The sequence below is a fragment of the Notolabrus celidotus genome, chromosome 7 (assembly GCF_009762535.1).
Source record: "Notolabrus celidotus isolate fNotCel1 chromosome 7, fNotCel1.pri, whole genome shotgun sequence".
Lineage (NCBI taxonomy): Eukaryota > Metazoa > Chordata > Actinopteri > Labriformes > Labridae > Notolabrus > Notolabrus celidotus.
This window is the reverse complement of record NC_048278.1, coordinates 31,989,046-32,014,008: the sequence shown is the minus strand read 5'-3', so window position 1 is coordinate 32,014,008 and position 24,963 is coordinate 31,989,046. Positions and strand designations below refer to the sequence as shown.

Genomic DNA, 24,963 nt, shown 5'->3' with positions numbered 1-24,963 from the left:
GAAAATGTTCACATTTGATGAACTATCTTTCTACAAAAACAGCTGTTGTATTTTTTCACCATGATGAGTCTCATAGTGGGGCTGAATATTTTACTCTTTAAGCCCTGAAACCTGCTGCCAACACACCAAGCACACAGCACACATTCACCTGACACAGAGTGTAATGTTAACAGCAAAAGAACAGAGATTATAATAATGAAGATGGTAAAGTTGATTATTTTGGACCCCTCAGCTCCAGCGTGAACAGTTTGCTTGCTGGACAGTGTTGTATGCAGGGGTGTAGTGCTAGTGTTAGTCGTTAGTGGATCATCTTATAGTGCTCAAAAAAGTCTTTGTGAATCTCAAGCGGATTATGCAAACAGAAAGTAATGTTTCACTTTGCAAAGTCGTTCCTCGGGCCGCATGTTTGACACCCCTCATTTAAATGTCTCTTAATTTCAAGGTTTGCAGTAAAATATAGACATGAAAACATACACATTTTCAAAATCCATGTTTTACAAATATGGCAAAATTCATCAACATGTTGAAGAGTGAGAGTAGAGTGAGCCACTGCAGTGAGGAGTAACACACATATTCCAGGTAGAGTGATTTGCATTGACACCATATTTTGATGTTAACACCATTACAGTATTATTTCAGTGCAGGAGTCTCTGTAACATTAATCTACATGTGCTTTTTAAAGTCATTTATCTGGGTCTTTTAAATCATATTTATTACCTACAGCTAAATGTTCTCTGACCTACAGTAACCTCTGCATCCTCAGCCTCTGCTGCTTTCTGCTCTTTATTTAAAGAAGATTTCCTCTGCATCTCCACCTGAGGTTATCAGGTAGAGTTTAGTGTTTAATAACTTCACCTGTGATATTGTGATAGTGACACTGTCAGCACTCTGTCATCAGATTCACACAGCTCTAAACTCTCCTGATGAACTTTAAAGAGGATGCTGCGTTATTGCACGTCATAACTTAAGTTAGCCAGCAGGAACAGGGCTAACCCACTTTAATGAAGGATGGATCAAATCTTTAAACAGTGCAGAAGTTTGTTGAACTCATAACAGTTCGTCTAATGAACATTTCAGCTACCGGTGTCAGATCTACCTGTCGCTTGGTGACTGTGTTTACCTGCTGTCAGAAACCATCTCGTGCAGCATCTTTTGGATCAAACCATCTACAGGGAGAGGAGGTGTGGAAGTTTTTGGGGGGTTATTCATAAGGCTCAAGTAGAGGACCTCTTGCAAAGGAAGTTGAGGGACACTCATTTGATTGACATCAATGTGAAATAGAGAGATTGTCAGGAGAAATAACATCTCGGGAGTACAGCGTGAGGATAAGTTTTAAAAAAGCAGGTCTGCACTAACGTTATTGCATCGTATCAAACCTTGGTAGGCTGGGTTTTTGAGTCGTACTTGGTAGTATTGTATCTTTAAAACCCTGAAGCATCACCCACAGTCAGTCAGCCTGTTAGATTTGAATGCTTATAAAGTATAAATAAGGTAGTTTCGTTCTTCTGCTTTTAAAATGAGCATAAATCACAATATTGGACTAAGTCTATTAATAAATATGTTAAATGTTGGTGAGAAAGCTTCCTGAAAACATTAAATTATACAGTAAAGGGGAAGATTGCATTCATCTTATATTAATGCACGCATCAGGCTACATACGATGAATATATCTAAGCTTGGTTGGCTTATAATGTCTTCAAATTAAACAGATATCAGCATAAAACAGAAATCATTCAGGACACATGGGTCTAATGGTGAAGTTTTGTGCTCATATAGCAGGAGGTCCGGGTTTGATTCCACATGTCACTCACCCACCTTCTCTCTCCAGGTTTCCTGCTCTATCCACTGTCCTCTCCACTCCAAATAAAGGTGTAGAAGCCCTCAAAACCTATAACCTTAAAAAGAAATCATTAACAACAACTAAAAGAGGCATCTTCTTGTATTGAGTTCTGGTATTGAACACACATTTTTAAAAGCACCTTAGAGGACTGCAACACACTTCGATCCCTCAAGATTCAACGTAAAGGTCCAGTGTGCAAGTGGAAACAGTAGAGCATACATATGTGTCAGCTTTCTTGTCTTAATGTGAGTGCAGTGTGAAACATTATTAACATGCACAAGATAGAAGAGGCTCTGACGATGTTTGAACTTCTCTTCTCAGAAATTGATGAGCATATTTTGATTCCCCGAGGAAACATGCCGACACATATTAGAAACACGGTCCATCATGTGCAGCTGCGGTCTCTTTGTCCTCAGCTTGGAGGAAGGCAGACGTAGATTGTAAGCAGAATCACAGCACAGGTTCAGGACACTACTGGGGTGTGGTAATAGCAGTCAGAAAGCAAGGTATAGGACTGTGACGGCTCACAAACCTTTGATTAAGGCACCAGGACGAGGTCAAAAGGGTATCTTGGGTTGAGTATGATGTAATATGTGCGTTGTGTAAGCGTGAGAACATTCTACATGAAAGAAGTAAGAGAACGTTTCCCCCCGGACAGAAACAGAAAGACTTTTGAAGAGGCTGATGGTGGATCTTCTTTTAATGTGACAGAAATGACACAACCTCAGTGAAAATCAAAACACAATGACTTTTTCAACACTGCTTCCTATGACAGCATGGTCAGACATGTACCTGGTTTTAAATCACAGTTTGCATAAACTCATAAAAGTCTTGAACTGCTTCTTCTGTTTTTAAAGGTGACATATTACACTCTTTTTCATCAAAATATATTGGTCTAAGAGGTCCCCAAAGCATGTCTTTTAAAGTTTATGCTCAAAAAAACACTTTGAAATCAGATTTTGGCATGCCTGAAAGACCCTCTTTTTCAGCCCTGCTCAGAACAATCCGTTTTCTCTCTGACCACGCCCCCTCAGGAAGTGGATGTGTCCTCTGCTGTCCAGCACGTTGATGTAATGTTTACATGTTGGCTGAATATGCACACTGCTTACTAGGGGTGGTGAAAAAAATTGATTATTGATTAATCGCGATTATATTATGGACGAGTATGAATCGATCATTACATTTTCAAAAATCGATTATTTTTTGCATTATTTTATTTTGTAAAAATGTTATCCCGCGGTCAACGGTAGTTAAACATCATATGTCCGGCATACGCCTGCCATAATTTGTAGGTAAGTTATGCAGACGTTTACACACGTTCACACACGGAGAGCTTTGTGTCTGCATGTGTGTGTGTGTGTGTGTGTGTGTGTGTGTGTGAAGCCTTGGAGCCAGAGGTACGCTAGACTTTTTCGTTGTCTGTCTTTTGCCTGACAGGGTCATAAAAGTCCCGTCATAATCTATTTTTACCTGTCACTTTAATCTTTAAAATGATGATTAATGACATGTTCAAAAGCATTTCATTTTCACTCATTTGTAATTAATATTCAGTCCGAACAAGCTGAACAGAGAATCCACACCGTGCCATCACACATCACACATGTAACCCTTTCTCCGCTGACTGTGGCCCCAGTAGCTACATATGAACAATGAAATTAAACGATTGCACTTAAAATAGGAACAGTTCACCTGCTGTGGCCTGAACGCACACTCTCACACCTTCCTCATGGTCCGCGTGGACTTGAATTGCGTGCCCGCTTGTGCGTAATCAAACGTCTCAGGTGGTATGGCTGCAGGGGGTACTGTCATGAGGTTTTGGACTTTTGCCTCGGACAGACAACTTCTCATGGCTTGATGTTGTTTTAGAGGCTGAATCTGTGCTCTGCTGCCACACTGGAGATTGGAATTACAAGCGCCACTTTAGCCAAAGTTTTGAAATCAGGGAACATTTCTCCACGTTAGTGATCGGAAGTCGGCAAGACTCTCTGACCGAGGGTTTTTCTGATCCCGCAAGCACTCGCTTCAGCGGGAGGAAACCCCGCAGCATGCGCTCCTTCTGCACCAGTGGTTCAGCTGCACCGGGCACAGACGCGCTCCCACGCCTCCTTTCCGTAACTCTTCAAAGCGCTGTCAGCACCCCGGATTGCGAGATGCATTGAGTATGGTGTCCAAGTCAGAGATGATGCTCAGATGGGAATCTTTTTTTGATTGATTTGGTTACCTCCGCGATATATACTCTGTGCGCAAAGTTGAAAATGTCTGCACGTTTGCATGTGTGAGTGTGACGCCGCAGAACCTGCCGTCTTGTGAGGCCTCGTTGAATGTGTCATTTCTGTGTTCTACAGTATATAAGCTACAGTAAGTTGGTTCTACCTCTAAAGGAAATAAGCCTTCCATTTAATTGTTGTTGTAATGAGAGTGCAAAGAATCTGGTCATTCTAGACCACTGATTGTTGTTTAGTAAAGTTTGATCAGTCACAACACAATGTGTTGTGTCATTTCTGTGTTCTACAGTATATAAAAGGTGCAAGGTGTTACACAGCTGTGAACACACACAGTTCCAAAGCTGTATTTTTGTTCTACAGAAAAAAACTCCAAGTGTGGACATTTGTTTCAAGTTAGAAACAAATAATTCTGAAGTTACAACTACACTACACATAAAGTGCTTTAAGTTGTTACTCAATAAAAGAGAAGTAATTCAGCAACTGACTGTTATTTTTTAATGGTGCAATAATTTTGGGTTACTGTCAAACAGAAAATCAATAATCGCTGATCGAGAATCGTTAATAATCGAAAATCGGTTGGTAATCGAATCGGGAGCTCAATAATCGGAATCGAATCGAATCGGGAAATCGGACCGATTAACCACCCCTAATGTGTATGCATACGTATGGATGTGTGTGCATATGTGTGTTTATGTGTATATATGTATTTCTATTTATTTTATTACTTATCTTTGTTTATTTTGTCATTTAAAATCATTTCTCAACTAACATTTTCTTCACGTGTTTTCTATTAATTAATTTTTCTGTTTTTTATTTTTCATATTATCAATTTTATTTTATTTCATTTCACATGTCTGAGCCCCTGTTTGATTGCATTTGTTTTGTCTTGTTGTTACATTACAAAAGTTACAAATAAAATATAAAAAAAAAATAATAATAATAATGTATTGGTCTTTTGTCCCACCACTTTATTCTTTTTAACCTCACGTTCTATTCTGTTTTGCGTTGCTAATATTCCTCCTCCTTGTCAAAACACTTTGTAAACACTTGTTTTTAAAGGTGCTATATAAATACGGTTATTATAATTATAATAATAATAATAATAATAATAATTCTTATTATCATTATTATTATTATTATCATTATTACAACTGAAAGCCAAAGTTAGCATTTAGGAGCCAAAACCAGATATTGGATATAAATGAAATAAATGATAAACAAATAGTTTGTTAGAGAATTACCTGACACAATTCAGTAACCTGATGAGTAACTATAAATTATATTGTTATATACATACAGACATAAATATAAACATTATTCTTTTCCAATCATTTTATTTTTTTCCAATCGATAAAGATACAAAAAAAAATCAAACCTTTACTGTGTGGGCTAACCGGAGTACCCGGGGAAAACCCAGACGTGTGAACAAGTGAAGTCCTGGCAGTCAGAAACAACAAGATTCTTCACATGGAAACACTGGCCTCTTCCTTCTCTTTCTTCATGCGTTTGGACTTATATAAACGTTTGTGTTTTGGAGTTAAAAATTTTTTGAACCTCCTCCAGAGAGAGATATTCACCTCGTGTTCCTCCTTGTCCACTGGATGTTCTTCTTGGATCGTCTCAGGGTCTTCCTGGACAGCCTGTTCTTCCTGGACAATCTGTTGTTCCTCCTCGATCATGGAATGTACGTCATGGACCATCTGAGGTTCTTCTTGGACAGTCTGTTGTTCTTCGTGGACCATCTGAGGTTCTTCTTGGTCAGTCTGTCGTTCTTCGTGGACCATCTGAGGTTCTTCTTGGACAGTCTGTTGTTCTTCCTGGACCATCTGAGGTTCCTCCTGGACAGTCTGTTGTTCTTCCTGGACTGTCTGTTTTTCCTCCTTGTCCACTGGATGTTCTTCTTGGATCGTCTCAGGGTCTTCTTCAACCATCTCATGTCTTGGTTTGACTGTCTCTGTAGTGGGACTGATTGGTTCCCTCGTTTGAAGCTGTTCTCTGAGGTCCTCCACCTCCTTCTGCAGCGCCTGACTAATGTCCTCCTGAGCTCTAAGTTTGGAGGCACTTTCCTCCAACTGAGCCTCTAATGTCTTCCACTTATGCTCATGTTGGACTTTGATGGTGTACACGAGATTCAGGGATCTGGAGCAATGAACCAGGTGCCGGTACATTCCATCATACATCTTCTTCTTTAGATTTTTAATCTGTAAGCCACGTCCTTTTATATCTCTAGCCGAAATTATCAGGATGTTATTCAGTACATCGAGTTCAGCATCATATCTCCTGATGTATTCTTCAGTCTGTTTTCTCCATTTCTGCTCCCAGGGTTGGCTCTCCCTTCTATTAGTCTTAACCTTGCGCTGCTTCTTCACCTTGCGCTGCTTCTTCACCTTGCGCTGTTTATTGTATTCATCCTCTTCCATCATAACTCGGGCAGATGGGAGGAGGTTTCCCTCAATTGTAGTCAGGTACTGGAGCTGATTAGAGTCCCCAGCTTCTGGTATGGACTCCTCCTCCTTACTAGTAAAGGAACATACACTGACCTTAGGATTTCCCCAGAATCTTTCAATGGGTGCTTTACATAGCTCTTGAGCTTTGTCTGTTTTTCCTCTTTGTCCACTGGATGTTCTTCTTGGATCGTCTCAGGGTCTTCCTCAACTATCTCATGTCTAACCTGCAGTAGAAGCTGTTCAGGTCGTCAGCTAGTCTTTTGTTACCTTCAGGGTGGGGGGAGGGTCTCCTGTAGCTTGTAACTTCACGCAGGCCTCTCCAAACTTCTGAGGGGTCGTTGGCAGAGAAGCTCTGTTTTAACTTCTCAGTGTAGCTCCTCTTAGCTACCTTCATCCTCCTCGTCAGTTTGTTTCTGGCCTGCTTGAACAGGTCCCGGTCCCCACTCCTGTAGGCCTCTTCTTTGGCCTGACGCAGCTTCCTCAGTTGAGGTGTGAACCAGGGCTTGTTGTTGTATGTGCGGAAGGTCCTGGTCTGCACATGTCCTCACAGAAGCTGATGTATGAAGTCACATCGCCCAACTCAACCATATCCATCTCAATCTGGGCCAGTTGATCACTCTTTTGTAAGCCTACCCTGTTCTCGCTCTGCCTGTTATAGCGACAGTTGTTAACATTTGTATGTAACAAGGAACCTTTAAGAGAAAGTGGCTTGAAAGTTAGGGATGCACGATATTGGATTTTTTGCTGATATCCGATATGCCGATATTTATATATGGGTCAAAGACGTGGCATGTCATTTCTGTCGTCCAAAGCATAATTATAATGTTAAAAATATATAAAGTTTAAAAAATACCACATTACAGTACTCAACTCTCTCCACTTTACCTACTCATATGAGTTTTCACTATTAAAAAAATCAAATTTAAAGAGCAATTGAGCTCAAAAATACAGAACTGTCCTTCCTGGATAACGTCCAGGCTTAAAATCTAATACAAAAATATGCTAAAAATGTCAGAAATCTTAATAAAAGCATTAATTGTGTACTGGGGCATAATTGTGTTGATATTTGCAATGATACCCACAAATATAGTCACAACACTAAGCTTATTTACATATTTATGCAAGAAATACTTTTGTCTACATATTTGGATTTCCGAATGTCCTTCCTGGGTAACACACATAAAGTGGCTATATATTACCATATTTGGATTTGGATAGTCATGTGACAGGCTATTGTATCGGCCAACAGTTTCTGGAGGACCCCCAAAAGATATCACATGGTCAGAAGTCTCTCTTAAAATGTTGATATTTTTACCTTTTTGGTCACTGGTGCACTGTGTCCTCAAATCATGTGTCTTTCTGGATAACGCTAATAAAACTTGTATTATGTTTATATATTTAAAAATGACCTATCTCATGTTAAATATGACATTGGTGTGTTGAAGGTTAAGTAAACATTTTACACAGTATGACTAGTTAGTGCCTGATTATAAAGGGAAAACATTGTTTTTGTCCTTCCTGGATAACGATATGTCCTCCCTGGATAACAAAGATCTTCTGTTACCCAGGACATGTCCTCTGTTATCCAGAGTGGACATGTTAATCAATACAGATTTATATTAGTATATGTTGCTTTTTAGGCATTGACTTGATATTGTTATATTATATTAATAACAATATTATGTATTTTTTAGCTTTTGTGGCATTTTTTTGTCATTATTTTTCACATTATTCAATGATAGCAACACTGGTCATTATCATAGATTTTTATGAAGTTTTTGCCCAACAATGAACCAATATTTATGCTTTAATAAGTTGCAAAGCCTGCAGAGCTAGTTCAGGCAAATAAGGTTTTAGTATAGCTTTTGATATTTAAGGTTCAGTTTTGTCCTTCCAGATGCCACTGTCTAATAAAGAGAGGCAGAGACTTTTCAGGGCCAGGAAGAATGCTGACCCAGGAGCTAGGGCTGAGTATCTTGAGAAAAAGAGAGAATGGTATTGTAATTTAGTAATGAAATGACAAGGCAGTTAAGTTAAATAGAACTTCAAAAGGCTTAGATATATTAGTTAAGCAATGTGTCAACTTAATGAACTCACGACACGCCAGAACCTATTCATGAATCCGCTCTTGAAGCTGAATCTGAAGTTGCATTTCTGCATAAGTTACATTGTTGCATGAAACTAAAGATTAAAAGATGGAAGAAAAAAAACATCTTTTCAAATCTTTAACAGTTGCCAGTCTCTTTGTAATACAGTATGTTTGTTAAAAATGATGTTCCTGAAACAGCCTTTAATGATAATAATCGATCCTGAAATCTTGCGTTGGTCATTCCTGGCTAACAGCATGTCATTCTGGGTAACAATGACACAGTCAAGTAATTTAACCCAGATTTTCATGATATACCACTCAATCATGTTTTTTGAGTTGAGGATATAATAACAACGCTTTTACCTTTACTGTTAAACATTTTAAGACATTTTCCATCATTTTTCTCTTTTTGGCATTGAATAATGTGTAATGAACAGGAACTAATGATGCCATTTCAGTGAAAATGTCCATATATATTACATAAATTGTGATAAAAATGTTGTTTTCTGAGCAGTATTTGTTTGTTGTGCTCTAACTCTAGTTATCTAATAACTTTTAAATGACAAGAATTATAGATATTTTAATTAATTTTCAAATCCATTCCGTTACCCAGGAAGGACATTTTTCACGGAAAAAATCATGTGATTCACTGAAAAATGTTTATTGCATTTTTAAAACAAATTCCTGTTGTTGAGCTGTATACAGAACACTCTAATAAAGATAGAAAGTGTCTAAATAGGCATTTTTAGCCACTTTGGTTTTTTTTTCAATTTTCAAATCCTTATTCGTCTTTGACCCATATATATGCCGTCTAGTAGACGTGTGTCTTGGTACACAGCTACGAACATGTAGCTATGTGGCTATGCTAACTAGCGCTAGCACTTTTCCATTACAAATAAAAATCATCCACTAGATCTTTAGATCTGCAGACGTGGGGAGTAAAACTGACCTTTGTGATTATTAAGACAGCCTACAACTAGCATGCCTCCCTCTTAAGCTCCTTGTTAGCACACGTGTGCAGGGAATGAAAAACGGAGGAGGGGTTGAGTTGTATTTTATACAGTCTATGGGCTGAACAAGCTCCGAGCTCTGACTTCAGTTACAGACCGGATATTGTTGTGACGTATAAAAAACACTGAAAACTGAAACGGCTGGTTTCAGCACACATTTACAGAAAGGTGCAGAAATGAGAACAGGGGCAGAATGGATTTCTTTAATTTTCGAGGGGTTTGTAGACATGCCAGGGACACATATTTCAGGTAGAGAACCATTAAAAAGTCGATTTTGCATAATATGTCACCTTTAAGATCAAGAATTTGCTCGAATTTGGATCCTAACCCGATCCCGAAACCAACTATCGGACTGGATTCAATCTGGACGTTTTTGTAGCTGATTGGTGATCAACATTTGAGCCGATCATCTCATCAGATCATTTAAGTCCGCTGTCACAGAAGACAATATCCAGCCGAATGTGCGAGTGTAATTGAGCGTTCTCCATCTCGCTTAACTGTGTTTACATACTGAGAACATAATAAATGGGACATTGATATAGAACTCAAAACATGATTTACATTTTGTTGTAGAACTCACATGAGCACCGCCAGACGCATTACAGAAAAAAACATCTGCTATACAAATGGACATGTGGTTCATCAAGGCGAAAACCTAAACCAAACACAGGACAGTCTGTTACCATAGACTGTCTAAAATATGGACGTAGTATCCATGACGTCACCCATCTGTTTCTGAAGCGCTGTTTTGAGGCATGCACACCAGTTTCGTGGGTCTCCAGACCCAACTCGGTCGAGGCAGATGGCTGCCTAACATGAGTCTGGTCCTGCTCGAGGTTTCTGCCTGTTTAAAGGAAGTTTTTCCTCGCTGCTGTAACGAGCTTAATACTGCGAGGTGCAATGCTCATGATGAATTAAGGTGGGGTAAGACTGAGTCTTTCCCTGTCTTGGTGTTGGGTCTCTGTTCATAATCTGACATAGAGTAGTCTAGACCTGCTCTGTTTGTAAAGCGTCTTGAGATAACATTTGTTGTGATTTGGTGCTATACAAATAAAGATTGATTGATTGATACAGCTGAGCTTGTAAAACAGATTAGGAGTTTTACATCAATGCTAGCTGGATTATGTTTAATGCAATAAACATAAGACCTATTGTGCAACTTTTATCTAGGCAAACACAAGTATCAGATCGGGACTTGGTATCTGCAAATTTTCAATATTAATAAATCAGATCCGGATTAGGGGCCAAAAAAGCTGATCAGGACTTCTCTAGAATAAACATCTTGAAATATCCTTAATCTGCTTTTTCACTTTATATTTAGGAATGTTAAATCCTGTTGTTTTATTGCTAGTCGTTGTTCTTCATATTTGTTCACACTTGTTTACACTTAGATGTGACTAAAGATGCTGTTTCAAAGTACTTAAGGTGATTGATTTTCCTTAAAAGCTGATGAACCCTGTGTAAAGTTATTGACCAACCCTCATTAGATATGCTGAGGCACACAACTGTAGACTGCACCCCCCTGCTCTCCCAGGTGTCTGGTATTTGACCCCAGCTGTGTGTTCTTGTCTCTTTGCAGCCACAGCGTGTCACCGACAGACCTCTGGGGCTACCTCGGGAAACCACCGCCGCACCGACTGAGATATGATCACCCAATAGGATTAGATCGCAGCTGCACAGCAACAAACATGTGAGTCTTCAGACATGAATCGTCAGACATGTGTTCAAGATCAGAGTTCAGAAGTAACCTTGGACAGCTGGAGAGACACGGCAAGGAAAGCGACCCTCAGGCTCCCTTTTGTCACATGATGGAGGCCCTTTGTGCCCAAAAAGACTTAATGCCATACTGCCAGCCTTTGCCAACACACCACTTACAGTTCCACACACACATCACACACATACCATTTTTGGATAACACAAAGAAAGCAGGTTCTTTGACATTTCATTTGCAAAGGCATGGAGAGTGTCCTCTGATTCTCTTGTTTTAGTTTCTCTTGGACGTTGAGAGGTAATCTAAGACTTGGAGAGCTTCCACTTTCACTTTGAGCAGAAGTGGTAACATTTTCCTGTCAGATCAGAGGATGGAACTGTATCCCCAACAAACATGTTTTTCATTTATTTCTGACAGGCACCAAATGCTATGAAGCACAAATATTCAGACCCGGCTAACATGAGATATGTCTTTCTTGCAGAATATGTGTTACACGTTTAGAAGCTCTTCTAAATGAGTATTATTTTAGAGCTGTCACATTTATCCTGATGGGATTCAAGTCTGAAATGAACTTCTACTGTTTTTTACACCAGCTGCTATATTGTCCCTTTGTGCCTAGGGATGTAAATTTCAAGTATTTTCCGTGATCGATCTTTGGAAACGTTAACGATCAATTATCGATTAATCATTAAAAATAACTTGGACGTTATCCATGTCAGAAACGATACCAAATGCGTTTTTTCCCCTGAATCAAATTTTCCTTCACGACACAATGTACATAACTGACAGTATTGAATACCTACGGATCGCATTGAGGTGCTCAAAACGTTAAACACCCTGAATATCAACATGTGGAGCAGGCTCATAATCTCTGCAGACATACAGTCATATGAAGTGAAGGCTCAGACTTCAACTGAACAGAAACATATTTTAGATGTGCTTTGTTTTCTGCAAAAGTTGAATCAGAGCTTGTTTCGTTGGCTCTGACGATGCTTTTTTAAATTTCCTTCCTAGAGCGTCGAGTAAGGAGTATAATGGCCTGAGGGGGGTCCCCCCGGTCCCGCCTGCCCCTGCCAGGTCCAATCTGCTTAAACTGTCGGCTCAGCCACTGCAACCCATCTCTGCCATGGGGGACGGACTGGATGCAGGCAGCAGCCAGAACCCTCCCTCTGCCCCACCCCCTCTCTCTTTCAACCCTGCACCCCCGGAAACATGGAACCCCTCCAGACCCCGACGGCAGACCAACCAGCTACAGGTACACACATATCTGTTTGATTGACATCGTATGATGCCTATCTCCAGACTTTTATTAATGAATGATTCTCTGCTTGTCTTTCTCAGTTCCTGCTTAAAGAAGTGTTGAAGACATTATGGAAACACCACTTTGCATGGCCCTTCCAGAATCCTGTAGATGCCCTCAAACTCAACTTACCTGTGAGTCCCTGGGTTTCATTTGCATGTCTTTCCATTTTGTTATCCAAAACCAAACAGCAAGGTTCAGTGTTGAAATTCTGCAGTTCCTCGGGAGTCCACTTGAGTGTCCACTTGAGGCTGGTTCTAAACCAGAGGAATCCCTTTTGGAGCCCGTTTTTACAACAGAATGAAACACGTTTACTGCTCTGGTCTCTCTGCTTCATTTCTTTATTCATAAAAAGTGTTCAGGAGGTGAATACTTAAACAACTTCTACATTTTGATGATATTAATTATAAAGACTTGGCTGCGTTGACTGACAGGTGGTTGTGTTATAATTGTTTGCTAGGTGGCTAGGCCATGACCTCATCTCCAGCCTTTGTTGGTTTCTGTATCAGCTTCAGAAGTTGGTTAAAGTCAGCATTTCCAATATGGCACCTGCAATCTTTGGGCCTCATAACACCTGTTCAGAAATCAGAGGGTGATGTCACTGAGACTACGTCCATATTTGAATACAGTCTATGTCCAAAGCACTCAGAAAAACAACTTATATTTTTTATATTTTTTAAAATACTTTATTTATAGCTTTTTCAGAAGACATAGAACATTCAGGTTAACAAAGAAGAAGAACAATACCCCCCATCCCATTCTACAAACAAATAAACAAGACTAAACAAAACAGAAAAAAAAACAAAAAAACAAACAAACAAAAACAAAAAACACACACATCATCTGTGTAGCACTCTAAATTACATATTGCTATGATCATCCTTTTGTGCAATTATATTGTGTGACTAAAAGGCAAAGGCATTGAGGTGTCATGTGGGTGTTCTAAGAGCCGTGATGTAGTCAAGGAAGAGCTGCCATATCTGTTCGAACCTGGTTGTTTTGCCCAAGAACTCATATCTGATCTTCTCCATATATAAGGTACTGGAGAATTCTGTAAGCCAGGCCTCAAAGCAGGACGATCCCTCCTTGTTCCAAACTTTTTTTTGCAATTACCATTCCATACTGAATTAAGGAGGATTTCCAATGGCTTAGAGCTTCTAGCTGTTGCAACCAGCAATTTAAAGAAGAAATTAAAAGTTTGTAGTTACAGAAATGAAAACTAAGGTTGAAAAATGAGTTCGCTAAAAAGAGGAATGTTTTTAAGTCTATTTGGTCTGTTTTTTAATTGGACAGGATTATTTTAAATACCCTTTTATTATCAATTAATCTCAGAACTTCTTCCCAAGGATTAAGATTCACACATTGAATCTTTTCTGTGGCGAGTCGCAGCCTGAAGCTGGCTCAGACCTCTTGACACCCCCGTAGGGTGCCCGACAGCCCAACAAAATCCGATTGTAAAATCTGACATGAACAAAACCAGATCAGCAAAGATCGTTTTGTCCATAGATGGCACCAAAATCAACACACACAGGAAGTTCCTCACAGGAGCTTTAAGTTAAGCTGCGGTAATCACGTTACAAGGTATAATTAACCCAGAGCTCACACAGCATTCACTTTAATGTGAGATCTCTCTTCAGACAGAGCTGGGAAGTGTAAGGATGGTGACACTTACTAATCAAACTCTCTGCACCTTCTTTTTTAGGACTATTATAAGATCATCAACAGCCCTATGGACATGGGCACCATTAAAAAACGACTAGAGAACAACTACTACTGGAACGCCCAGGAGTGTATCCAAGACTTCAACACAATGTTCACAAACTGCTACATCTACAACAAGGTCAGCCGCTGCACACAGAGGTTCTACCTGTATGTGACATCATGTGTGTCATCTGTAAAGAGAGATCATCTAAACATGCACGTGTGGTATGTTTTTAGCCGGGGGATGACATTGTCCTGATGGCGGAGGCCTTGGAAAAGGTCTTCCTCTGTAAGATCACAGAGATGCCGGAGGAGGAGAAGGAGATTGCTCTGGTTACCAAAGGACGCAGAGGGCCCAGACGGGATACAGGTACGAGTCAGTGGAGTTATATAGATGTGAACGTGAAGGTTTGACTGTGTGGTTACAACTAGTGATGCAAAGAGGTGGAACATTTCTGTAGGAAGTTAAGCTGAGGAATTTTGGAAATATTCCAAATTGGAAACTTGCCATGGGAATTAACTGGGAATTTCATGGGAATTTAATGGAAAGGCATCATATCCAAGCGTAAATATTTGTTTTGTTGCAAGCAGACATCCATCCAAAATAATACAATTCAAACAGATTAATTTGTAAGTAGAACTTTATCAAGTGTTAAATATTTTATTGAACAATCCATTCTTTCATTGACGAACAGAAACATGAATGTTGTTGAGTTAAATATTACTCATCCCGGGGCACTGGTGGCCTAGCGGTCTAAGCGCCCTATGTATAAAGGCTACAGTCCTCGTCGCAGAGGTCGCCGGTTTGACTCCTGGTCGGTCGACTATTTACTGCATGTCTTCCCCCACTCTCTGCTCCCCACGTTTCCTCTCTCTTCAGCTGTCTTATTAATAAAGGTGAAAAAGCCCAAAAGTATAACTTAAAAAAAAAAAATTACTTATCCCCCATACCCAACCCATTCAAAAATGAACAAAAATGCAATCCCAACAAAGTCCCATTCAACATGCAAATAAAAAAGCGTCTTCCCTCAAGCTTCTCAAGTCTCTGCAGGATTCCAGAAATCATGTGTGCATGTGATGGAGGAATGCACAGTTCATGTAAGGGGCGTGGTCTCAATAGCCCTGCAGTAAGCAGTGTGCTATGTGCATGTGATTGAGGAATAGCATAGATATTCAACTGTACTTGTATGAAATCTGGTTGTTTTAGTCAGGATTATGCTAAAATATATTTTCCCCAACTATATTTAAGTTCCCTATTAAGAGCCAACCTTCCTGGTTTATTCCCTTTAATTCCCATGGAAAGTTTCCTAGTTTGGAAATTCCAGGAATTTTGCAACCCCAGTTGCAACACCAGGGAGGTTTGATTGCTTTTGTTATTAGTATACTGATGATGAAGGAGGAAGTGCCCTGAGTCCATTATACTAACCTAACCTGTACGTACAGCTCTTACATCATCCGCATTGGTTCAGCCTGTTTCCCAGCCACAACGGTTATTGTTGAATACAATCTGAACCACTTCATGCTCCCTTCAGGCACATCCTGTACTATCGTTGAACATTTATAGTCCCTCCCATCAGGTGTAGATTAATCTGGAGGAGGATGTTTGGTGTATTTATGCCTCTGTCTGGGCGAGAGCCACGGATGGAAAACAATATATTGGGTACTTCTTCTGTGGGACATTAAAAGGATGCGGCAGTAAATCTCTGCTCAAAGTGATGGATGTCATCACCCTGCCCACTCACTGGTGGTGAATGTTCCAGACTACTACCTTCTATCAGCTTACCTGACTTTATGTGGATATTTGACTCAGGGAGCTGGCAGGTGGAACACATTTGGGGTGTTTGTGTTCACTCTTGCAACTCATCCAGACAGTCGTAATATGAACAGGAGTGACACATTTTCACACAGTTGTCTCAATCAATCAATCTTTATTTATATATCTCCAAATCACAACAAACGTTATCTCAAGACGCTTTCCAAACAGAGCAGGTCTAGACTGTACTCTATGTTCTATTATTAACAAAAACCAAACATCAAGACAGGATAAGATCCAGTCCCATCTTACAGACAGGACTCAGTCTGATCTCATCTTAATCCACCATGAGCAGAGCACTTTGCAGCATTTAGCAAGTTACAGCGGCAAGGACAGACTTCCTTTAACAGGCAGAAACCTCCAGCAGGACCAGATTCATGTTAGACACACATCTGCTGAGACCAAGATTGAGAGAGGGATAGAGGTAGATGAAGACAGATATGATAGTGGTGAGACGGAGAGCAGCTGGAGTTTGGCACGTCCACAGCAGCGACCCAGAGGAACCTACCTGACAAGGGAGCTCACGGACTCCAGTCTAATAGGTCAAAACTTAGAGGTGCTTACATAATGTCATTTCAAGGCAGGATATTTAGGCCCCTGTTAGTCTGGTCTGCTATCTGTAACATACAGAGGCGTAGTAGTGGGGTAAAGTCATTCCTCCTCTGATCCTCCCTCAGTGTTCAGCTTCACTGTCACTTAGTGTGATAACATTATAAATGTAAACTTGTCTTTTGTCTTGAGTGAACTGACACTAGCTTCTCATTTTTTGTTCTTCCTTCTAGGTCTGATAAAGTCAGATTCAGGACAGGAGTCATCGTCCCCCTCCAGCACCCCCCACACTCGAGGCTTCTCCTCCCCCCAAACAACCCCACATAGCCATGCTGTACCGGCCCCTCAAGTTCTTCCCCCCCTGGCCCTGCCTCAGCCTCAACCTCAACCTCAACCTCAGCCTCAGCTTCAGCCTCAGTCTCAGCCTCAGCCCCCGCCCCCACCCCCACGTGTGCCTCCTACACCTGCCTCCCATGCATCCCATCTAGGACTCCCTTTTTCCCTCTCGACCCCTGACATCCTGGCACAGGGAATGACTTCGGTTTTCCCTGCAGCCCCAGCACACCCAGGCCTCCATCAGCCACCGATGCTGCAGAGCTCCCCTGCACTTGTTAAGGTAAGGAGAAGGCAGCAGCCTTTTTTGTTCTTAATTACAAGCCGATTCACGTCTAACCTCTGACCCCTTTCTGTCGACTGAATCCTACAGCAAAGGACGAGCAAGAAGAGGAAAGCAGACACCACCACGCCCACAGCCAACGACCAGCTCAGCGAATCATCCCCTGTCTCCACTGAGGCTCGTCCTCGCAGAGAGAGCAGTCGCCCAATGAAGCAACCAAAAAAAGAAGCATCCCAGCCGGACTCCCAGCATCACCTGGGAGGCGTTTCGGAGACGGGAGGGGCGGTGACGCAGAAGCGGCAGGACTATCTGCGATTCTGTTCACGCCTCGTCAAAGAGATGCTTTCCAAGAAACACGTAGCATACGCCTGGCCTTTTTACAAGCCTGTGGATGTAAAAGCTCTCGGTCTTCATGACTACCACGAAATCATCAAACACCCCATGGACCTCAGCACCGTCAAGGTGACTTTATCAAGATTGTGACCGACGTGTTGAACGTTACTTTTTTCATTTAAATTCACATTTACAAATTACAGGACTTAGAAATGTACAGACGGAGATTAGGGCCCCTGAAAAAATATACATATTATTATTATTATGAGAAAAAAGTCAGAATTCTGAGATTAAAGTCAGAATTCTGAAGTTTTTTTTTCTGACATTCAGGGAGAGTGTCACTTTCACTTTATGGCATACAGGAGGAGTACAGCAGGACTGCGGTCAAGCCAGCCTCCACTTCTGAAATGATAGTCAAGCCAGCCTCCACTGTATTCTGTTGTACACGTTCAGAACAGGCATTACAGTAATAGCGCCGAAAAAAGGATTTTACATTTTCTAACTAAAAGCAATTTGAAAGGGTAGAAATTAGGGTAGTAATGGTTGCTGCTCATTTGAAAATGATATTACAACACAAATGGGACCATCTAAGGTGGATTTTCAAAATAAAAGTAGTCTGAAATATAAAAATGTGCCTGGTAATTATATATTTGGCATTACAATAAATCTTAGTTTCCACTGATATGTTTTGATTCAGACTGAAAGGAGAAAACCTCAAAATGCTGCCAATTACAGCTACACCTGATTTGGAATTTCAAAATAAAAGCCATTGGAAATGTAGAATATTAGGGATGATTTTGGATATTTTCAAAGTGAGATTCTTTTAAAAATCTCTGTTTCCACTGACTAATTTCAGTTCATACTAAAAGTAGACAGAGTTCTGATTTTAATCTCAGAGTTCTGACTTTAATCTCAGAGTTCTGACTATTTTCTCAGAATAATAATTAAAAAAAAATTGACCTTATTTATTTATTTATTTATTTTTATTCAGTTGCCCTAATCCTCTTCTGTAGAAATGACTTAGAAATCATGAATAAACATTTAAACATTTTGATGCAGATAAATTACCTGTCATTCTGCCCATAAACATGAAGACCATGCCTGCTCTTTTGAAGGCTTTCATGATATAAAAGATATTCAAACATTCTCAAAAATCTAATCATGAGGAGCAAAAATCACTAATACAAGTAACATGTAGACGATCCTGGTTGTGGAGTTGTCAAGGTTAGACATTTTCATCCATGGCGCATCCTGTATGATGCCTTTTACAAGCTTCAGACCCTCAGTTTACTGGATACAGATTAGTAAGGACATAGAAAATAGTCACATGTAGCACCACACACAGACACACACACACAAGGAAAGTGTTTCAGATGTGGACAGTTTGAACAGGTTTCAATCGTCACCATGCTGTTATGTCTCCTTCAGAAAAAGCTGGACAGCAGACAGTACAGAGACGCTCAAGAGTTCGCAACAGACGTCCGGGTGATGTTCTCCAATTGTTACAAGTACAATCCCCCCGACCATGATGTGGTTGCCATGGCTCAAAAACTACAGGTAATCAAACACACCATACATGTCGAGCTATCTGACATTATAGCTTAATTCAGGAAAACGGATCCTGCAGGGGTGATATACAGAGATCTTGGGTTATTGTCACTGAGTGAACCTTTACAGCTCCAAGCTCCTAAGCATCTTTAATTGTCTTGTATGTTAACACGGGATCATAAACCAGCTGGGTGAAAGCTGTTGTCAGCAGTGGTGGACAAAGTACCAACTTCATTACTTAAGTCAAAGTATAGATCCTCCTGGTCAAACATCACTCCAATACAAGTGAAAGCTGTTCAGTCAGATTATGACTTGAGTTTAAGTCCTGGAGTACTTGTTTTTAAAAAATACTTAAGAATTCAAAGTACTTCTTAAAATATCTCTAAACGTATTTTCACAAAGCATGAGTGCAGTCAGGAATGCATGGGTGAACATTCTGCCACGTCATGTTTATCTAGAAAACATGATTTCATATCTAAAAAGTGTACCATGAAATATAAACTAAGTTACTACAATCACAGACAAGTCTAAAATGTTCATCTGGAATCAAACCAGTGTGTTAGCTACAGACCTCCACATGCTTTCTCAGGTTAGATGCTGATGTTTTGTAGGCTGTGATGAAGTTTGTGTGGTAAACAGATCAGAGATTTACAACAATAAGAAACATTCTTTATTTAAAAAACCTCAAACGTGGGTTTAAAATATGGCCGTGGTGCTCAGGTAGAGAATCATCATCCTTCTCGGCCGTAGCCATCATCACCATGACTAAATGAACAAACTGATCTGAATAACGTTTGATCTGCATTTAGTCTACGCTCAACTGAAATTTTCAGTCTTTGGGATCTGATCCCAGAAAAGGAAATTCATGAGATGACTTCAAAGCTCAAGTAGTGAGTAACTAGAGCACTGATGGAAATGTAGTGGAGTCAAAAGTATGATATTTGTCTATCAAATGTAGTGGAGTGAAAGTAATAAGTTCCCCCCAAAAATAATACTCAAGTAAAGTACAGATACTCAAAACTGTAGGTGTCCACATACTTGTGACCATATGGTCAGAATCGTTGTGTAATGAAAGCTGGTAACATTTAGATTCTGCTCCAAGTTAGATCTGTTGAACAGTGGAATAAAAAAACCTCTTTTATACAGAACAATTTCATTCCAGGGAAGTGTTGAAGTAGGCACTGTGTTATGTATATATACTGCTATTTTGTATTTTCAACAGAAACATAATGTACCCAAAAAAAAACCATAGGTTCGAACCATTCGAATATCTATATTTGCGCATTATGTCAATAACAGGTGGACAAACTGATACAAGGAGATTTCAGATTTAACATGGCTAAAACATACCTACACATTACAAAACAAGTAAATGACATAATGGTCTATACCGTAACACTTTTAAGACTGTAGACATCTCGCTCGCTCGCCCCCCTCCCCTCTCTGTGCGTAATGCGCTGAGTGAGTGCTGAACAAGACTTGTGCGAGCAATTAAAGGTCCTGACTCTTGTCCCTAATATAGGCAGCCTTCATTCAGTGATTCAAGCAAATATTAATTGAAGTTAAAGTTAAAAACGAAAAAGTAGTCCACTTACATTCTTGGCGCTTGTATAAAAAAAGAGGAAAAACTGCATTTTATCCCAGTGTCACTGATTGTCTGGCTCTTTTAGTCCACTGTCAATGCAGGGTCTTAGGCCGGACAGGTTATTTGCCAAAAACACAAGACAGTCCACATGTGAAGAAGACAGTTCACATGTGAAGAGGCCAGATCTCTTTTTATTCACTATATTCCCAGCTGAGAAAAAGACGCGTTCAGAGCGCACTGAGGATCCGGGGACGGAAAGATTTCTCTCTGCCGTCTGCTTCACGCTGTGCATGTGTGACTCCTGTGACCTGTCCCTGACCCGTCATGCAGTGCGCCCACTCGCAAAGCAGCCGCTGATGTGTTTTTTTTCCACAGTCGAATATTAATTTTCACAATCGAATCTCCGTTTTTTTTAAATATTCCAATATATATTCGAATTTAGAATATTCGTTGACAGCCCTAGTCCGTATTGCATAGCTGCAGATCATTTAGAGGCGTACAAATTATCGACATGCTGATTATCGACATGCTGAGCGGCCTTATTAAAGTAATCTCCGTGGACACAGTCGTATGGAGCGAGGTTAAATCTAATGTGGAATCACTGCAACAAGAGAACTGAACAGAAACACATTTCAGACTCACAGCTTCTGGTTTGCTGCGTACTTGTTCTCATTGAGAGACAAAAGGGTGTCCACATGTGTCGACCGAGCGTGTAACTGGGTCCTAGTCAGTCCAGCGACAGAAACTCACAGAAAAAACACTCACTCAGGAGGCAGTGATGACGCCGGGGTGCCAGATTTGTCAGTCTAGGAAATCTCTCAGCATCGACTTTCTTCTTGCGTGTCGGATTGTATCCAAAGATGAGGTAATACCCCCCAAAAAGATCTAGTCAGTAACGTTAGCTGTTGTGTATTGCTCCCCTAAATAAAGAGTCATGGTGATGATGATGTTGTGCACGGCTGCCGCCCCCAGCTGAGCGTACCTTCAGCCAATGGGGCCACTGCTTTAAACATGCTTTAAAGTGAAAATCCCGCCCTGATAGCTAAATGTAAAATGAGACCACACCTTTATTGCTCTGTTCGTGCTGCCATGCTTTGTGTTGAGCTTAAATCAACAGTTTTCCTTTCGTCCTCCATCCCCACAGGAAATGTTTGAGATGCGTTTTGCCAAAATGCCTGAGGAGCCAGAGGAGCCCGTCCCTGTTCCCACCCCATCGTCGGCCCTACACCCTGCCCCCTCCACTCGACAAGCCCCGCCTCCTTCTACCGTCTTTGAGAGGGACAGCTCCAGTTCCTCCGAATCGGAGTCCTCGGGAGGAGACTCAGAGCACGAAAGGCAGCAGCGATTGGCAGAGTTACAGGAACAGGTTAGAGGATGGAAAATGAAGGGGGAGGGAGGCTTATGAGACACGACAGGTGGGTGGGCCACGCAGAGCAGCTTTACCGACCGTGGGTGACTGCTGAAACATTATTTCACCTGCTGCCGTCTCTACCTCTCATAAAATCACAACTGTGTGTGTGTGTCTCCGTGTGTGTGTGTTTGTCCTGTAGCTTAAAGCTGTGCACGAGCAGCTGGCAGCACTCTCACAACCCCCAGTTACTAAGCCTAAGAAGAAAGAGAGGGAGAAGAAGGAGAGGAAGAAAGAAAAGCATAAGAAGATGGTGGGAGCAGAGGAGCCTGTGGAGAGCCCTCCGCCTGTGGTGCTCCAGTCTTCTAAGAAAAACAAGAGCAGCAAGGAGCCAATCGTTGTGAAGAAGGAAAGGAAAAAGCCGGGGTAGGTTATTCCAGAGGCAAAGACATAAATGAGGTTGTAGTGTTCACTTTATCTGGAGCTAACCCCAGCATTTGTCAATCACAGAAAGAAAGAAGGGGTTAAAAACAGCCGCCCGAATGTGCTTCCCCCGCTCGGGCCGACTCCTCTGGTCCCTTCGGCTGCTCTTGAAGCGGAGGATGACATCGGTTAGTCTGCTGCAGAGATGTTTTTACATTATTGTTATTGTCTTCACCAAAGCCTCGACTATAAAGCTGCCGTTCTTCTCTCCTCTGCAGATACGCTCGGGGCGGGATCTGCAGACAGATCCAAGCCAATGTCGTATGAGGAGAAGCGTCAACTGAGCCTGGACATCAACAAGCTGCCCGGTGACAAACTAGGCCGTGTCGTGCACATAATCCAGACACGTGAGCCGTCTCTGAAGAACTCCAACCCAGACGAGATCGAGATCGACTTTGAGACGCTGAAGCCCTCCACGCTGAGAGAGCTGGAGAAATACGTCTCCAGCTGCCTCAAGAAGAAGAAGAAGCCATCAGGTAGGCTGTTCGAATCAGAGCACGTTGAAGATCGGCCACTCAAAGTCATTATACAAACTTAATTTATAAAGCACCAGACATCATAAGAAGCAAAGGTACATTTAGACCAAGAGTACCGGGGTCTTTTAGCCTGTTAGCATGGAAGAGACTCAGCTGGCGCTGTTTTAGATGGTGCTATATTTCATCACAGATGGATTCACTGAATCAACACGTGAGAGGAGATAAGCGCGAGCAGCAAAGACGTTTCAACACGGCTTTAAAATCCCTTTTAACTCAAAAGGCCATGTCAGAGATCGACCGGTGTTTTGGTTTAAACAGCAACCCTGTTAACTGGAGACTCTCAGCCGGATGCATCCCTCATAAACGTCTTTAGACGATCATTAAATATCTGATGAGGATATTTTGAAATCTTAATAAAAACTAAACTAGTTTGCATTCCCAGGAACTCCCTCTGTGTTTCAACAGCTGTGTAAACTCCACAAACACTGACATGTTCAGCTGAAGGTCTCCAGTTTACAGGGTCACTTTTAAAACCGTAACACCGGGAGAGACACATTCACGGTGTGCTGAGAGAAGACTACTGTTACAAGCTGCTAAATCAAGAGAATCACAGCTTCTTCTTTTGAAAAGTACACACACATACAAAAAATATAGAACAAATAAAAACTAATGAAAGAAAGAGAAATCAAGTGAATCAGATGTGTGTGATGTTATTGTGGATGACGGGCGGAATAAAAACACTGCAGTTAATCTACTAGCAGGGGGGAGATTATCTACCCCTGAACAAAATCTAGACCCTGGTTCCTCCGGTCAAAACGCACATAGTTCCAGGGTAAAGTTCCTCTGGTCGAAAAAAGCCTCAAGGCAACACTAGAACCCAGCCGCATGAAGTGAGACCAAGAGGACCAAAGGTATGATGACGTAGGCAGTTCAAAGAGATGAAATGTGATGCTTAAAGCAAAGGGAAATATTAAGAGACCTCAAAATCTTATTTTTTATTTCACAGATGTGTCACAGCTCCATTAACATGCCAGCAGTTCATTGCACGTGTTCCCAACAGCTAACCAGTTTCTCTAATAAGCCTCTTATAGGAGATATTAGTCTTTTTTTTTAAGTCTTTTTCTCTGATGGTTTGTGTTTGTTTTGTTCCAGCAGAGAAACCTCTGGAGATGTCGAATACTTCAAAGATAAAGACAGAGTCCTCGTCTTCAGGCAGCAGTGACTCCTCTGATAGTGAAGACTCTGAGAATGGTAACCTACATACTTTTTCCTTATTCTAAGAACAAGTAGATGTGACTCCTCTGTATTTTCTATGTTACCATTCCTGTTATTTCACCTGCAATTCACCTTATTAAAGAAAAGGTCATTACGTTTCAGACTTACAGTTCAAAACAATTAGATATCTGCACCGTGTATGATTAAATTGATGATTTCAATGCCACAATATTAACATTCTGATTATCTTCGTCCAGCAGGGCTGGTTCCCAAGCTGCAGAAGAAGAACTTGATTAACAAAGACATCAAGAGACCGCTTCACCAGGTCCTCAGTGCTGCACCGGCTCCGGTCGCTCCTCAGCCTCAGCCTCCGGCTGTCCAGTCCAAACCCCCGTTTGTCCCCCCTCCCCCTGTCGCCGTCTCGGTCCCGTCTCTGGACTCCCAGCTGCTGGGCTCTGGATTTGATCCTCTGGCTCACTTCATGAACCCCCACCTGACACAGTCCAACACAGAGCCCAATCCAAGCATCAATCCTGCTGTTGCCCCCGCCATGTCCGGCCCCCTCAACGCAAACACACCCACCGGCCAGGCGACAGCTGAGACGCACCCTTTCCTAAACCAACACCCAATGATACCTTCACCAGGTGTGTATGCTGCAAGATCTTTTGTAGAAA

The 24,963-nt window shown here is 41.2% G+C and overlaps 1 protein-coding gene across 4 annotated transcripts in view; it reads left to right on the top strand.

Moving 5' to 3' along the window:
• Positions 1–24,963, top strand: part of LOC117815724 (bromodomain-containing protein 4-like) — a 36,249-nt gene that overhangs the window by 2,344 nt on the left and 8,942 nt on the right. For 2 of the 4 annotated variants that reach the window (XM_034687605.1, XM_034687609.1), the window contains exons 2-15: positions 11,191–11,301; positions 12,337–12,577; positions 12,664–12,756; positions 14,325–14,462; positions 14,561–14,693; positions 16,919–17,301; positions 17,392–17,763; positions 19,063–19,191; positions 21,912–22,133; positions 22,318–22,541; positions 22,626–22,726; positions 22,817–23,074; positions 24,227–24,325; positions 24,547–24,933. In XM_034687605.1, the coding sequence (XP_034543496.1) occupies positions 12,449–12,577; positions 12,664–12,756; positions 14,325–14,462; positions 14,561–14,693; positions 16,919–17,301; positions 17,392–17,763; positions 19,063–19,191; positions 21,912–22,133; positions 22,318–22,541; positions 22,626–22,726; positions 22,817–23,074; positions 24,227–24,325; positions 24,547–24,933 (2,668 nt within the window). In that variant the 5' untranslated portion in view covers positions 11,191–11,301; positions 12,337–12,448. The remainder of the gene's footprint in view (positions 1–11,190; positions 11,302–12,336; positions 12,578–12,663; positions 12,757–14,324; positions 14,463–14,560; positions 14,694–16,918; positions 17,302–17,391; positions 17,764–19,062; positions 19,192–21,911; positions 22,134–22,317; positions 22,542–22,625; positions 22,727–22,816; positions 23,075–24,226; positions 24,326–24,546; positions 24,934–24,963) is intronic. The other 2 variants (XM_034687607.1, XM_034687606.1) reach the window with 2 other exon arrangements.